General features: G+C 39.9%; 1 protein-coding gene across 6 annotated transcripts in view; it reads left to right on the top strand.

Moving 5' to 3' along the window:
- zfh2 (Zn finger homeodomain 2) overlaps nt 1-17,293 on the top strand; it is a 64,781-nt gene that overhangs the window by 33,186 nt on the left and 14,302 nt on the right. For 5 of the 6 annotated variants that reach the window (XR_010436144.1, XR_010436146.1, XR_010436143.1 and 2 more), the window contains 3 exons: nt 2,498-4,263; nt 10,146-10,327; nt 10,951-12,651. Coding sequence is in view for 2 of the 6 variants with exons in the window: in XM_064681452.1 (XP_064537522.1) it covers nt 2,528-4,263; nt 10,146-10,327; nt 10,951-12,651 (3,619 nt within the window). In the remaining 4 variants the exon portion in view is untranslated. Of the gene's footprint in view, nt 1-2,353; nt 2,442-2,497; nt 4,264-10,145; nt 10,328-10,950; nt 12,652-17,293 lie in introns of those variants that run through there. The other variant, XR_010436145.1, reaches the window with a different exon arrangement.

Genomic DNA, 17,293 nt, shown 5'->3' with positions numbered 1-17,293 from the left:
ACATTCGATGGACTTCAAACTAATTTTCACATATTAATGTAAAATATATCGTTTGACGTGAAGTTGAAACCGAACCGGGAAATAAATATTCACTTGAAGTCAGCTGTGATTTATGAACAATATTTATGCTCAAAAAGATTATAAAGTGTAGACTTTGATTAATTACTTATTATATATAAATATATACTTTCTATTTTATCCTATAAAGAAAATAAACCCTTGATCAGAAGGAAACATCGATGAATCGATTAAACAAAAATGTTAAAAACATAGCTATTATTATGTTTATATTAGTCGAAGTTAAATAAGTCGTCTTGTGTTGGGTATATTTTTCGAAACTGCCAGAAATATAGCCTCAACAGTTTAAAAATAGCCAGAACTTCTGAAATGATCTAAATATAGCTAGAAAAAAGATAAATTGCTTGTCATCTCAATTTGTGATGTATAAAAAACAAAACGGACACGCGCCCATCTCTAAGCCCAACTTTGAACTTTAATTTCATCGTAGGCAAATTAGTATACATATATATATACATATATATACATATGTCTGTATGTGTGTTTGTGTCTGTGCTCATGCACAAAAGTTTCTATGCGTGTGTGTGTGTGCATTCGAGTATGGACATACATACATACATATGCGTATGCATGTAGTTATTGTCAACATTTGTTTGAATGCAAATTGCAGTTACATTGAGTGCACACACACACACACACACAGACACACACACACACGGCAGGCAGGCAGGCAGAGCGCACACGCACACCATATTTAAGTTGTCATCAGAGCCCCGTTGTCATTAAATAGCTATAAAGCACTTTGAAAACGCATTTCAGATAATTGTCAAGTAATTACCTATTTTACATTGTTAGTGTTCTTACCTCTGTTGTCATCGCTGTTCTTCTTGCTCAACGGCATTCAAATCAACTGATGCCTGTGATAAGTCTCTGAATGTGGATGTGAATGTGAATGTGAAGATGTGTGCAATGTATTTAACATTGGGCAAGCGGTCATACGAATTATTTTAGCTTGTACAACAAATCATAAAAAACTGTCAATTCAAGTTAGAGCTCCAAAAAGGGGAAAGACACATCCTAGATGCGATAGATAGCAAAGCCTGCTGATGATGGAACCGGAAGGTAATAGCCTGATTCCACTGTGCTCAAAAAATGTTACATTTTCAAACTTCACATTTTGCGCTTCCATTGGCAAGTGTCCGCCGTTGTCGGTAAATTATGAATGTCAAAAGTATCGCTTCTTTTAATAAACAGCTGATCGGTTGGATTTGATTTACTCAAGCGCCGCAAAGTTTTCCTTCCAAAAGTAAAAAAAATACAATCTCGAAATAGAGGCTCCATTTAATGGAATAAAAACTGTGGGATTATTCAAATTTTAAGTTATACGAAATTCGCTAAATTTATTCGGGGCGAATAACAATATATTTTGAAAAGTTCAAATGAAAAATGTTTTTCTTATGGGAAAAAGTTCACATTAGAAAAAAAATTAGACATTCGCAAGAAAATGTAAGAAATGTTGACAGTGGAACTAGGCGACATTTACAAAATGTGTATCTTTCCCAGAAATTTCTTTTCCGAATTCGTTATTCGTATTATTTGTGCTTATTGCATAATTTAATTTATATATTATAAAGTCGAAATTGTAGTAAAATGAATGCTTTGCCCTTTAAAAAAAGGGAGCCCCACTTAAATAGCCGAATCAGTGGGATGGGATGGGATCCAGAAAATGGTAAATTAATCAAAAATAAAGCATGCAAATTGAAATGAATACTGCTGGAGAACCCGAAAAATACTCGCGAGTAATCCGAATAATAAATGAATCAGGAGAAGAATAAAAAAAGCAGAGCCAACCCCCCAACCCTCTGCAAAGAGAAGAAGAAAGACTTACATTTTTTGTGACAAGTAGTTAGAATCAAAGTATATTTGTGAAATGAGTAACATATGTTAAGCATTCCAATAGTCTGGCAACCTTGTATTAGCATAATACTCATTCTGTTATTGAGTACTCTATCGTCTTTTTTTACTCATGCTTAAGTTTGTCTGAGACTTTTAAACGAACCACTGCGTGTATATCACTCAGGCACACTGGAAATATCTGAACAATTTTACAAACAGGAGATGCTTTTTTTTTACCTTATGAAGCCTTTAGACTCAAACTCTGGCACTTAATACCAGTAAAATACGCTAAACTATAAGAATCATCTATTAGCTATCTTAAATGTAAAAAGGCAGATTTCAAACTTATTTTCAAATATCTATGTATGTCAAATATCATTGCTGGGCAATGCCGGGTAAATGCCAGCTGGTATTGACAAGAACTATTATTTAGATATAGAGAATAGAGCTGGATGCAAGTTTATCTGAGGCTTTCTTTACGTAGTCAACATCGACATAGTAGATGGAATGTTGGTTAGCTATGTTATGTATGTGCTTGATAAATATTCGATAATTGATTTTAAATTTGTTTGGTTTTCCACAGCAATCCAATAATGCTAACGACGGCTCTCCAATGTCCAGCTCTGATGTTGAAAATTTTAATGGCAAAATAGTTTACAATCTTGACGGCAGTGCGTTAATTATCGATGCAGGCAATGCGACTGTTCCCAGCATAAATCGCAGCTCAAGCGCTGGACATACTGGACATACGACAGCTGCGTCTGCAACACAACAACAGCAACAACAACAACAACAATCCACATCTCGTGGCAGAGTAACAGAAAAGTTCGAGGATAGAGCACACAGTGAGGGAGGAGGCGACGGTTCGGGTTCGGGTTCGGTTTCGGGTTCGATTTTGGGTGGTTGCCAGCAGCTGAGCCCAAAGATCCATTCGTTTCGTGTGGTGTCGGCCCAAGATGCAAGCACCCATTGCCAGGACCCAAGGAATGCGATTCAAAGTCACAAGCACAAGCCAATATTGATGTGCTTTATATGCAAACTGTCCTTTGGCACGGTCAACTCATTTAGCTTGCATGCGAACTCGGAACATCGGCTCAATCTGTTGGAGCTGGAGCAACAGCTATTAAATCGCGAATATTCCAGTGCTATCATTCAGCGTAATATGGATGAGAAGCCGCAGATATCGTTTCTCCAGCCACTGGATGTCAATGCCGTTGAGCCAGTGGATCTAGCTAGCATCGATACCAATCAAACCATTGCCGCCCTCAATCAACTATCTGCCGTGGACGCCAGCATAGAAGATCGCCTCAGCGAGTGCGATGGGGATGGAGCTGCAGCTGGAGCTGGTGCCGAGGCAGAGGCAGAGGCAGAGGCAAAGGCCGATGGCGCGGCCGAGGCCGAGATAGCAACAAAATCAACTGTGAAATTTGGTTCCTTAAATTCAGCAACAATAAAGACTAATAACAATCCCACTTTGTCGACGACATCATCATCATTAATATCATGCAACTCACCCGCATCGGCGTCCACGCCAATTCAATCGCCGGCTCCGAAAGATGCAGAAGTTGTCGAAAGTCGGGACGAGGTGGGACGATCGCCTCCGGCAGATAGTATGAAGGCTAGTACTGATAATATAGGTAGCGATAAGTCAAATAAACGTAGCCAAAGGTCAGAAGTGACGGGGAACGTTACCACAAGTCCAATTGTGTCTGGCTCGGACTCAACCCCACCACCTCAGCAGCCGCATCCGAATCCGCATCCGCATCCGAATCCGAATCAAATGGACACGGATGCCACATTAACAGCAGCCGATATATTGCAACAGCACCTCCTGTCGCTCCAGCAACAGCAACAGCAACAAGTGACTGGCTCTGCCGGCGTCTTCCCACCGATGCAGGCCCAACTAAGTTCCTTTCACGCATCCCTCGCCGCCCTGGCCAACGAACAGAACGCGAGGGGTGTCAAACTCCTCACCGAGTTTCTACAGCAGCAGCTACACCAACAGCAACAGCAGCAGCAGCAGCAAAAACAGCTTTTGTTTCCGGCCAGCTGCTTGGAACATCCAGATTTTAAGGGTGTCGACTGCAAAACCTGTGAATTGATTGATATTCAACACCGAACCAGGTCGCCGGCCACTCCGCAATCTCTGTCCCAATCCCAATCCCAGTCGCAGCCACCACGCTCTCCGAATGGCAGCAGCAGCGGCGGTCTGTCCACATCTATGCCCATCTCGCCCAGCGCCTCCTCATCCGTTGGCAACGTTGGCAATGCGACTGCCGCCTCAAGCTTCACAATTGGCGCCTGCTCCGACCACATCAATGGGCGACCTCAAGGCGTCGATTGTGCTCGGTAAGTGCCCCAGCAAAAACCCATTTATATATATATTTATATTTATATATATTTTATATTATATTCAATAAATATTATTTAATACCAACAATTTTTTTTTATACCCTGAAACCATTGAAAATTGCTAAAGAGGGTATAATCTCTGCAAATGTATGTTACAGGCAGAAGAAAGCATCTCCGACCACATAAAGTATATATATTCTTGATCAGCATCAATAGCCGAGTCGATTTAGCCATGTCCGTCTGTCCGTCCGTCCATCCGTCTGTCCGTATGTATGAACGCAAGGATCTCAGAACCTATAAGAGCTATAAGTCCCCGCGCAGATCGAGTTTGTTTCCGATAATAACTTGTCCCGTTTCCAAGTAATCGATAAAAATCGATATCGAAATACTGTTTTTTGAGCAATTTCGGCAAATAATATGAGCTAGAGTCACCAAACTTGACATGTAACTTTTAGAATAGTATATATATATCAAGTATCTCTCATTTTTTATACCTGTCGCCTGTTGGAAGAAGAGGGTTCAGGGTCCCGACTAGAACCTCTTACTTGTTCATTTTGACTTAAGAGCTGTATTTTCTCAACTAACACGCTTCTTATTAGCTGTAGACTCTAATAGGCTCACTGGCAAAATTAGCTGTGAAAAGGGGCGTAGCTGGCCGGACGAGCAAATAAAACACCTGCATCGGTCGGTGATGCTATTAGAAAATTATGTATTCTGATTAAATAATTACGATGCATGATATATATATATATATATATTATAGCTTGATATATTGAATAATTGGGAAGACATTAATCAGCGGCATTTTCGAATATAACAAATAAAGATGAACGTAACAAAAGGCGGAAAATCACAAATGGCTCGCCCCACATTCATCTCCAAGGCAACAAATTTTGTTGGGCTGCTTTTCATAAATCGAATCAACGTATTAACTGTTAAATAAATAGGAATAATATTCCGAATTATGCACAGTATTTAGACAATGCAACAGAATTGAATTTTTTGCAAACCGTATTTGATGAAAATGACCTTTTTTTGAAAGATTTGGATTTGGGTTTCTTACAATTAAAAAAAACTTGATTGATTTGACATTTTCTTTTGGATATGGTAATCCTATACATGCTTTGTGGGGAAATGAGGGGGAAATATTTGGGCAAGAGCTTTTCCTAAGTCTTCTCTCAGGCCCCTCCGATGTGACGTTATAGAGGCGCGTTGCGGGTTTGAATTTGTGCCTCGACCCAGCGAATCTTTAGGTCTCTATGGAGCTATCATCCCAAGTTGAGTCGTACCAAACACCAGCCACGTTAGGTTTGTCAGTCTAGTTGCAGTTCCTTTGATGTGGCTGGCTAAAGTTAGTTGGTGACGACCTGGTGTCTTGTTTCCGTCTCTTGCGTTGGGATTAGTCCACGTCTAATTGGAAAGCATACTGTTAATGGGGCTTAATTTGGCATTCCTGCATCCTAGTAGTTCCCTCCGAAGAGTGACCTGGGGCAGACCTAGTAATAATTTATACCTAATACTACAGTAATCTCGCACTTCAATATATCTAAGCCAAAACCATAAATGAAATAGGGTAGTGCGGACAAAGAACAGTAAAACAGAATTATATCATTCAAGCGTAATATTACCAATTCGAGCGTGAGAAAGCAAGTGCTCCCGGCGCTTTATTTGTTATGAAAGGGTGGATGGGTTTTTTTCTCTCTCTTGGCCTTGTCTCTCGACTAGACTCAGCAGGGGGAAGTCGACAGTCGAGTTTTGGGCAGGGTGAAGAAGGCAACCGCGTGCTGACAATGCAAAAAAGGGGTTTCGGTTTTTGGCCTGCCTCGGCCTGCTCGTATAATATGCGCAATTATTGCTCCTGTTTGAACTTTGACAGCCAGTCCGAAGGGGTTTGCTCCGCCGACATAAAATAACTCATTAGTCTAATTTTCACATGCACATCATGCATGAGAGGGGGGGAGGGAGGAGCAGGAGCAGGAGCAGGAGCACGTCCGCTGTGTGCCTGCGGCTATGCCGGTTGTTCATTTAAACGCAAATGAACCTTGGGACACATGTTCATTCGAATTTGTGGGATCACATTGATTGGATGCGCTTTGGGGTCTGAGCTGAAATCCTTCCATCAATGGCATTCAAATTAACTCAATGAATTATTACTCACACCATGATCTTTGTTAATAAGATGGAAATCAAATTCTTGATATGCGAAAAAACACAACTTCGCCCGACTATATAGAAAAGTGAAACTCCTCGAGTCTCTTTCTGTGAGAGTTCCTCTTTTCAAATTTAAAGTTGAGGCTCACAAATATTTATTTTAAACCCTTTCTTTTATTCGAGAAAAAATAAATATACATCTCTATATATAAAACTGTTTGTCCTGACTGACTGACTGACTGACTGACTGACTGACTGATTGGTGATCAACGCACAGCCCAAACCGTAAGAGCTAGGAAGCTGAAATTTTCACTGTAGCTACCTTATGTGATGTAGGTGCACGTTAAGACGGGGTTTCGGGAAATTCCACCCGCAAGTGTGGAAAAATCGCGAAAAACGTTTGTATGTAACTTTTTTGTTTACCATCGGATTGGCCTCAAACTTATTTTCAAAGATCTTTGTTCAAATTCATTTGAGGGGTGTTTCACACTTTTAGGAAAATCCATTCCTCCTTGGTGGAAATGGAGGTCAAAGATTAGGTGGGTGACGTTTCGCGCTCAAATTCATTTCCAGTGATCTATATGAAAAATCATTTGAGACGTGTTTCTCACTTTTCGCAGAATTCAAACTTCTTCGGGGGGAATGCGATTTAAAGATTTTTTGGGCGGCGTTTTAAGTTGTATCCGATTTGCTTCAAACTTATTTTTAAAGCTCTTTATAAGAACTTAATAAGTACGTATTTCAGCGATTTGGAAAATTCCACCCGCAACAGTGGTAAATTGGCGGAAAACGGTTGTATGAAAGTTTTTTGTTTACCATCCGATCGGCCCCAAATTCATATTTAAAGATCTATTTTTAAATTCATTAAAGGGGTGTTTCACACTTTTTGAAAAATGCATTCCTCCTTGGTGGAAATAGAGGTCAAAGATTTGGTGGGTGACGTTTCGCACTCAAATTCATTTCCAGAGATCTATTAGAAAAATCATTTGATACGTGTTTCACACTTTTCGCAGAATTCAAACTTCTTCGGGGGGAATGCGAATTAAAGATTTTTTGGGCGAAGTTTTAAGTTGTGTCCGATTTGCTTCAAACTTATTTTCAAAGCTCTACATAAGAACTTAATAAATACGTATTTCAGCGATTTGGGAAATTCCACCCGCAACAGTGGTAAATTGGCGGAAAACGGTTGTATGAAAGTTTTTTGTTTACCATCCGATCGGCCCCAAACTTATTTTCAAAGATCTTTGTTCAAATTCATTTAAGGGCAAAGCTTTTCTGATTTTATAACATACGTGCCACGGGCAAGGCCGGGTTATACCCGCTAGTATGATATAAATTCAAAGCGAGTTTTTTATGTATCTCAAAAATTTTAAGCTTATGACAATAACACAAAACTAAACAAATTATTATTTGGATTTATAGTTTATCGGCATTTTCTACTAGTTTTTTATAAATTTGTGTTTTTTATCCCAATTGTGCTCTTTTATAATTACATATATTTTGTTCCAAGAAATTTCATCAAGAAATATTTCTTCCAAACACTTAAATAATGTGGACGTCACTTGAAAGGAACTCATTTAATTTACCAATGATAAAGTAAATGATTCTTTTTTTTATACCCTGAAAAGGGTATAATGAATTTGTGCAAATGTATGTAACAGGCAGAAGGAAGCATCTCCGACCCCATAAAGTGTATATATTCTTGATCAGCATCAATAACCGAGTCGATTTAGCCATGTCCGTCTGTCCGTCCGTCCGTCCGACCATCCGTCTGTCCGTATGTATGAACGCAAGGATCTCAGAACCAATAAGAGCTAGAGACTTGAAATTTTAGCTGTAGGTCCTCCTAGTCCCCGCGCAGATCGAGTTTGTTTCCGATATTCGATAATTTGCCCCGTTTCCAAGTAATCAAACCGGTTTTTGAGCAATTTTGTTAAATAATAAGAGATAAAATCACGAAACTTGACATGTAGCTTCTAGAATAGTATATATATATCAAGTATCTTTCATGTTATACCTATCGGCTGTTGAAAGAAGAGGGTTCAGGTTATCCCCTAGTCGGGAGCTCCCGACTAGAACCTCTTACTTGTTTTTAATTTAATTTGATGTATTTTGTGGCGGATTTCAATTTTTAGTGGACAAGTAATATCTAAAATGTTTAGCACAAAGCGTTCCACGGACAAGGCCGGGCAATGCCCGCTAGTATATATATACATATATTGTATTTGTATCGATATCTCGTCGCTTAATAATATCCACAAATCGATCGATTCTAAAACATGCTAGAGCACCAAAGTTGGTAGATTATCGTATATACAACACATATGAACATATTATGAATATTTAACTTCGCCTATTCCCAAAAACAAAACTCATTCTTTAAGTTCGAGTCTTGCCCTTTGTCATATACACACACTTGGCTGTCATATTTAAGTCCTAGACTATAATTGTCGAAGTTAATCAAGAATAAATTTGCCATTCATAAATGTGTAGAAGGAGAAATGGCAGCCTGGCACTAGGATTAAAGGTATATAAATGTCGCATGAATTTATCGGGTAATATGCCTGCAAGAGCCTGAAGTGCGATATTTGGACTTTCGCAATGTCATTTTGAATTAGAAGGCGCTTCGTATAGCGATATAGCGATATAATATTACGTAGCTTGATTTAAACTTAAATCACAAACAATGGTATTTAAATAAGAGCTCATTTAAATGAACTCATTGTGGAGATCTCTCTTATGAGCCGGGCATGAGAATGAGCTGTGGGAAGGAAGGAACCGGGCGGACGTGAGCAAGGGCGACTCGGCTCGGCTTAACTAAAATAAATTAAACCAATTGCGCTGATTTCACTTAATAAATGCCATATTCAGATTCTGATTCTGATTCTGATTCTGGTTCTGCTTCAATGCAATTGTCGCAATTCGCGCCTCGGTATCATTAAGTTTCATCAACACTTTGTAGGGTGCCTCGGCCCGCCATTGTGAGCTATTATTTGATGTACGTTTCGTTCACAATAGAGTGTAGGCACTCTGAATTAAGTAATTATGATCGCGTTATGTATCCGGAATATTTTCAATGCTGAGATTGAAGCCCCTATAAGTGAATCGTATTTACTTCAATTTAATATACAAACAGCTGTCTGCACAACCATCGATATGATGTTACACTTGCGACAGAGAGCCAGAGAGTGCCCGACTTGCAGATACTCCGTATCCAGCTGCTATAACAAATAATCTGCCAAAAGGGTATTCAAAGATTAAATAAAGATCGATTGATTAATTGCAATTGGTTTGTCTATATAGGGTATATTCAGTCGGTAAATTCGACTCGTACATCATTTTTGAATAAGGATAATTAAAGGGTATTCAAAGATTAAATAATGATAGAATGATTGGCTTGTATGAAATATCCAATTCTAGAATCGATATTAAATATGTATATTATACACATATTGGAAATTGTTTTGTATATAGGGTATATTCAGTCGGTAAATTCGACTCGTACATCATTTTTGATCAAGGATAAGTAAAAGGGTATTCAAAGATTAAATAAAGATAGATTGATTGGCTTGTATGAAATATCCAATTCTAGAATCGATATTAAATATGTATATTATACACATATTGGAAATTGTTTTGTATATAGGGTATATTCAGTCGGTTAATTCGACTCGTACATCATTTTTGATTGAAGTCCTTTGATTTGTTGTATTTGTTGTATCTTGCAGTTGCGAAATGCTGTTGAGCTCGGCGCGTCTCAACAGCGGCGTCCAGATGTCCACGAGGAACTCCTGCAAGACCCTCAAGTGTCCGCAGTGCAATTGGCATTACAAATATCAGGAGACATTGGAAATCCACATGCGTGAAAAACATCCAGACGGCGAGAGTGCCTGTGGATACTGTTTGGCAGGTAAGTTCAGACAACTTCATATTTAACTATCAAGTTTAATGCATACCACAATTCCTGGCAATTCCCGCAAGATTACTTTTTTCGCCTCTTAGTCTTGATCAAGAATCAACATACTCAAATTTGTTATGCCAAGACAAAAAAATATGAGAAACATAATCATTTCTAACAAATTGTTATAATTTTCATGATTTGATGCAGATATAAAAATTGAAATTCTTTAGTTGAAACCAATGGGAGATGTATTTAGGTTTCGATAAAATTATTATAGTATTTTCTTTTTAAATCTGTAAGTGGAATAAAGAGTTAGGTCGACAAACAAGTCAGGTTACATCGACTTGGCTGTGGATGATAATTAAAAGCAGAATCAGTTTTTAAAGGATCAGAGATTACTTGTTCAGCCTGTTGCATAAACTTTGCATAAGCTTTATGCAGTTAATTGTGAAAGAATACAAAAACAGTTTGATCAGAACCTAAAATAGCGACTTGTCTATATGAAATGATGCATCACAATAGAATTGTCTGCAAATGTATTTTGGAGAGAAGAGTTAGCTACTTTCCATTTCCATTTCTTTCGTATTCTCGGACTCGAACTGAATTTGTATCCTATCTTTGCCCCGTTGCAGGCCAACAGCATCCACGACTGGCACGCGGAGAATCCTACTCGTGCGGTTACAAGCCGTACCGCTGCGAGATTTGCAATTATTCGACAACCACAAAAGGCAACCTATCCATACATATGCAGTCCGACAAGCACTTGAACAACATGCAGGAGCTGAACAGCTCCCAGAACATGGTCGCTGTCGCGGCGGCGGCAGCAGCGAGCGCTAAACTGCTGCTGCCCAGCCCGTCCCCGCAAGGAGCCGGGTCCGGCCCGGGTCCAGTCACAAGCGTCGGGATGGGATCGGGAGTGGGAGTGGGAGTTCCGCAGCAAGCGACCTCGAGCCCGTCGTGCAGCTCCGGTGTCGGTGGTGTCATCGTCAGCAGCGCAGCCAATTCGGGTATGGGTTCGTCGACGGTGTCATCGGCGTCGATCAAACCAAAGCCATCGTTCCGTTGCGATATCTGCAGCTACGAGACATCCGTGGCCCGCAATCTGCGCATACACATGACCAGCGAGAAGCATACACACAATATGGCCGTGCTCCAGAACAACATCAAGCACATACAGGCATTCAACTTCTTGCAGCAGCAGCAGCAAGGATCACCCGGAGTCGGGGCCAGTGGCACCAGTGGCTTTATACCCGTGCCCGTGCCGGAGGTGGCGTTGGCCGATCTGGCCTACAACCAGGCGCTCATGATTCAGCTGCTGCAGCAAAACGCCCAACAGCAACAGCTGCAGCAGCTGAATCCGACCTCCTCGGTCAATAGCAAAATGATGTCGCCCACGTCGAGCTCCCCGGTTAGCACGCCGGATCAGATGCATGCGTCGTCGTTTGCGTCGTACTCACCGAAACCCCTGAAGATGCCGCAAGGCCTCAACCTCGCCATGGGCATGGCCATGGAGACGTGCTCGACATCCGGCGGGGGGGAGACAACGCTGGATGCATCATCATTATATCCGGACAGCCTGCCGGAATTGTGGCCGACAGCGCTGTACAGTTGCCTGATTTGCGACTGCTTTAGCACCAATGACATGGACGAGCTGAATCAGCATCTGCTGCTGGATCGCTCGCGTCAATCCTCGAGCGCCTCGGCGGACATTATGGTCATACACAACAATAACTATATATGCCGACTGTGCAACTACAAGACGAACCTAAAGGCCAACTTTCAGCTGCACAGCAAGACGGACAAGCACTTGCAGAAGCTCAATTTCATCAATCACATCCGTGAGGGCGGAGCCCGCAACGAGTACAAGCTGCAGTATCAGCCACAGCTGGCCACAAATGTCGTCCAGCTGAGATGCAACTGCTGCGACTTTCACACCAATTCCATACAGAAGCTATCGCTGCACACGCAGCAGATGCGACACGACACAATGCGCATGATCTTTCAGCATTTGCTCATCATAATACAGAAGAGCCGTATGCGCAAGAGCTCCCTCATCCACTCGGACCGGGAACGGGAACGGGAGCGCGAGTCGCCCATGATGCATGACGGGGATCAGGAGCAGCAGCAGCCGAAGAAAGCGCTCTGCTGTCATCTATGCAACTTTGTGGCCAAAAATCTGCACGATATGGTGCAGCATGTGAAGGGACTAAGGCACATGCAGGTCGAACAGTTCATTTGCCTGCAGCGCCGCAGCGAAAACATCGAGATGCTCGGCCTCAATGAGGTATTCAAGGTGATCGACCAACTGCCAACGGCCACCACCAGCACTGAAGGTATGTCACTTTTCACTTTTCACTTTTCACTTGTCACTTTACACTATTTTCCCCAACTTCTTAACGTTGTTACTTTATTTCTTTTGTTGGCTCTAAGCTATCTCTTCTACTCGTGACCTGACCTTGATTTAACTTGACATTGTTTTTATGCACTGCAATTGTGGTGCCAGCTTCCTCTTCCACGTGCCATTTCCTACTCTCTTACAAAAATTGTCCATATTTAATTATATCTCCACCTCGCATATATATTCCTCTTGTTAACACGAAATTCCACACAAAGCTCACATTTGCACATATACTTATTCCAAAGATGAACACTAAAGAAGACTTTGGCACACATAAAACAAATATAAAACACAACAACAACAACAACAATGAGAAGAAAAAAATGCACAAATTCTATTTCTATTTTAATTCAATTTTATTTCACAAATACAAGTATACGTATTATATAATGAATTATATAATATTTTAGAAAAAACATGAAGTTATCTCTATATTTAAAACTGTTTGTCCTGACTGACTGACTGACTGACTGACTGACTGACTGACTGACTGACTGACTGACTGACTGACTGATTGACTGACTGACTGACTGACTGACTGACTGATTGATTGACTGACTGACTGACTGACTGACTGACTGATTGGTAATCAACGCACAGCCTAAACCGTAAGAGCTAGGAAGCTGAAATTTTCACTGTGGTTACCTTGTGTGATGTCGGGAAATTCCACCCGCAAGTATGGAAAAATCGCGAAAAACGTTTGTATGTAACCTTTTTGTTTACCATCCGATCATCCCGAAACTTATTTTCAAACATCTTTGTTCGAATTCATTTGAGGGGTGTTTCACACTTTTAGGAAAATCCATTCCTTCTTGGTGGAAATGGAGGTCAAAGATTTGGTGGGTGACGCTTAGCGCTCAAATTCATTTCCAGAGATCTTTAAGTAAAATCATTTGAGACGTGTTTCACACTTTTCGCAGAATTCAAACTTCTTCGGGGGGAATGCGATTTAATGATTTTTTGCGCGAAGTTTTAAGTTGTGTCCGATTTGTTTCAAACTTATTTTCAAAGCTTTACATAAGAATCTAATAATTACGGGTTTCAGCGATTTGGGAAATTCCACCCGTAACAGTGGTAAATTGGCGGAAAACGGGTGTATGAAAGTTGTTTGTTAACCGTCCGATCAGTTTCAAAATCATTTTCAAAGCCTTTTGAGAACATTTATTTTGTAACATACGTGCCACGGGCAAGGCCGGGTTGTACCCGCTAGTATATATATAATGTTTTAGGCAGCTGTCCCTATATTTAAATCTCCCCTACTGAATGGAGACTTCCAAGAATACATTTGAAAAACAAAAAAAATATTAATTATAATTGGTGTTTTTTGTATTTACTAATATTGCCATTTTTCTTGGTGATAATAACAAATTCAATAAAGTAATAAAGTAAATTTGTTATTATTATTATTTGATTTCGAGTCGGCGACTTTCCGCTTGTCAGTCCGATGTCACCACAACATGACTATATTGTATTGTATATGTATTTTTTTTTTCTTCTGTTCTGTCATACAAGCTTTGAGCTGCGTTTTTCCCACTTGCAGGGCCGTTTTTTAAAATATGTGAGTACAGATATGTTGCTCGTAAGGGTCGTAAATGCTGAGTTTAATAAAAATATCTGGCCATGTGCCATACTTTGACATATTTACTGCTCGATTGATTATTCCTATGGCAGCTATATGATATAGTGGTGCGATATTCGGAGGATTTTGCATATACATATATATGAGGATCATAGTCGGACTAATAAATCGCAAATTAGGTAAAATTATCTTACTCTTCGACCGATCGTTCCTATGGCAGCTATATGATATAGTGATCCGATCCGACCAGTTCCGATATATTTACTGAAACGGAAACTGGGTGGAACTTAGCTTTTGGGATGGGGCAGGTAAAAGCCGATTTTTTCATACAAAAACTATATAATAAAGTTTACCGATCTGACCATAAATAAGAAGAAAACAGAAAGACACACATTTTCAAGCTCTTAAGGCAATAGTTATAAGACTAGTTTGCATAGAAATCGACAAACTGACAGACAGACGCACCTGGCAATATCGACTCGCATTTTGCTACTGATCAAGGATGTATATGAATATAGAGTATGGGGCCAAAGACGCCTACTTCTGTACATTTTTTGACACTCTTCTGATGACCTCGACGAGGACATAAATATAGACGCAAATTGAAAGGGTTAAACCAAAATTGTAAACTCAGTCTTAAGTTATATTGGTTATATAGCTTGCATTATATTTATGATATTTTTAAAAGTCATTAAAAATACATAAACAAGTCTGTATTACCTTTATGATATATAAACGTAATTAAATATGCATAAACAAGTCTGCATTAGATTTTTGATATATGTATAAAAGTAATTAAAAATGCATATTCAATAATCAGATTGACCTTCGCCCCAGCACCTTAAGGTACAAAATGCTTCCATCCATTGCAATCTGCAATTATTTTGCCTTCTTACAACAGTCTGCATATATACTTTCGACTGTATAATACGGTGCGTTCGTAACTCATCATTAAGCGCTGATTTTGGTTTGAATTTTTTTTTGTTGCCCTCTTCTTCGATTATTATCGTCCTTGTCCCCTGTGCTTTCCAATCCCAATCCCAAACCCAAACCCGAACCCAAACTCATGCTCCGACTCATACTCTGTCGTTCGCGTATTCTCGCGTTGCCCTTGTGCGATTTATATGCGCTGTGAGATTTATACGCCGAAGCTGACCCTTGAGGAAATTATTACAAATTACTTAAGAATGCAAAAACGATTATATGTATCCATCGAATTTGCAATTAGTGACGTGCACACTTTGCTCCACGTCAGCCCCAGCCCCAGCCTCAGACCTGGGTCCCGTCCCCGTCCCCGTTCCCGTCCCAATCGCATTCGCAGTCCCAGTTAAAGTCCATTCGCCGTCGCCGTCGCCGCTGCTTCGAAGAGGCAAACATACAAAGCCACAGTGTGATATTGCCATATCAGATGCGGCGTCGTGCGGAGCCGAACCGCAGGCATGGCACCTAACCACAGAGTATCCAGACCCTAACCGGAGACACACACAACAAACGCGGCGGCTCCTCACACACAAAATACGCTCTCAAATCTCGATTTGGAATTGCACTCTAAACACCCACCGGCAGCTACAGGGTATCTCCCTAGCCCAATAGCACACACCGTACTTATTCTCAATGATAATAGGCCCTTCCCTTCCCTTCCCTTGCCTTGCCTCCCTCCTTCTCCGTTTAGGGTATGCAATATTCTACTCAATTTTCTCTCCCGCGTTTGTGGTTGCATTCATTCGAGTTAATTCGAACAGCAGTTGGTGCCTTTGGATTGTAATTGCTCTTAGTCTTGACTTGGGACGATTGAACCATCCTGGGAGACTTTGGCTGCAAATCCCAACGCCCCAACCAAATTCCTGCCTTGAGGTTCGGTTCGGTTCAATTCGTGAACCTCGTTTTCCACATCATAAAAGCCCAACTGTGAAAGGGAAATTGATATTTTTAATTGATATTTGACTCTCCTACTAAAAATATGGCACTAATCAATTTTCTATAGTCTACCAGAAAATGTCCCCAGATAGATTACCTAAAGTTCCTCTTACTGCTGACTTTTGCCGTCGCAGTTGCCGTTGCAGATTCGGATGGCATTGAATTGTTGGCACCAAATATATCTGCATAATTATACACATCTTAAGTCATAAGTGAACCTGAGCTTCTTCCATTCCGCTCCATTCCGTTCCGTTTCGTTCTGCAGCCCGCACCTTTGCTTTATGTGCATTGAGCTCTTTTTTGTTGTTGTTGTTGTTGTTGTTGGTGTAAGATCACTTTTTGTTATATGTCCCTTTTAAACAACTCAAAATGCAGGGTATAATAAAGTTCCTCCTCCTATTTGTTCAAAATGTATGCAGCTAGATCTGTCAGTTAAGTATATAAATATATACGTATATATATATGTATATGATCTATCAGAAATACATTTTCCGATAAGATCTGCACCATATGAACTCATAGAATTTCCTTAAAGGATTTCCGGCTTTGAACCGAACCGGTTTTAACCCCGAATTCAAATTTTGTATTAACTCTGAACCAAACAACATTCGAACCTTAACCTGAATCGAACTATATTTTCTAAAATAACATTTGGATAACAAAAAAAAAAATAAATAAAAAAGAGCGTATTTAAAAATGAAAAGTTGATAAAACTTCGGGTTCATGTCGTAATTCGTTTTTTTTAAACAAATTTTATTAATTTTATATATTTTTAAATAAAAGAAAGACCGTCTGTAAATATGATAAATACCAGTTAGCAGGCTCTTATTGATAAATAAACTATAATTTCGATAAATTAAAATATTTAAAAATATTTTTTACCAATTTGATTATAAAGAAAGCATATGATGAATATCAGAGAGAGAGCAGGGTCTATTTGATAAACTAACTATAATTTCGATAAATACAAATATTTAAAAATAATAATAAATGAATAATATTCTTAATAAATTTTCCTAAGAAGAAAGCTTCTGTAAATATGATGATTATCGTAGAGCAGGGTATATCCAGGTTGGGGCAT

This window comes from Drosophila montana, unplaced genomic scaffold (assembly GCF_035044405.1).
Source record: "Drosophila montana isolate Dmon_TW-CO22-7 unplaced genomic scaffold, ASM3504440v1 contig_2397_1, whole genome shotgun sequence".
In the NCBI taxonomy this organism is placed as follows: Eukaryota; Metazoa; Arthropoda; class Insecta; order Diptera; family Drosophilidae; genus Drosophila; species Drosophila montana.
Note: the sequence above shows the minus strand (reverse complement) of the source record. Positions and strands in the feature narration are given on the sequence as shown.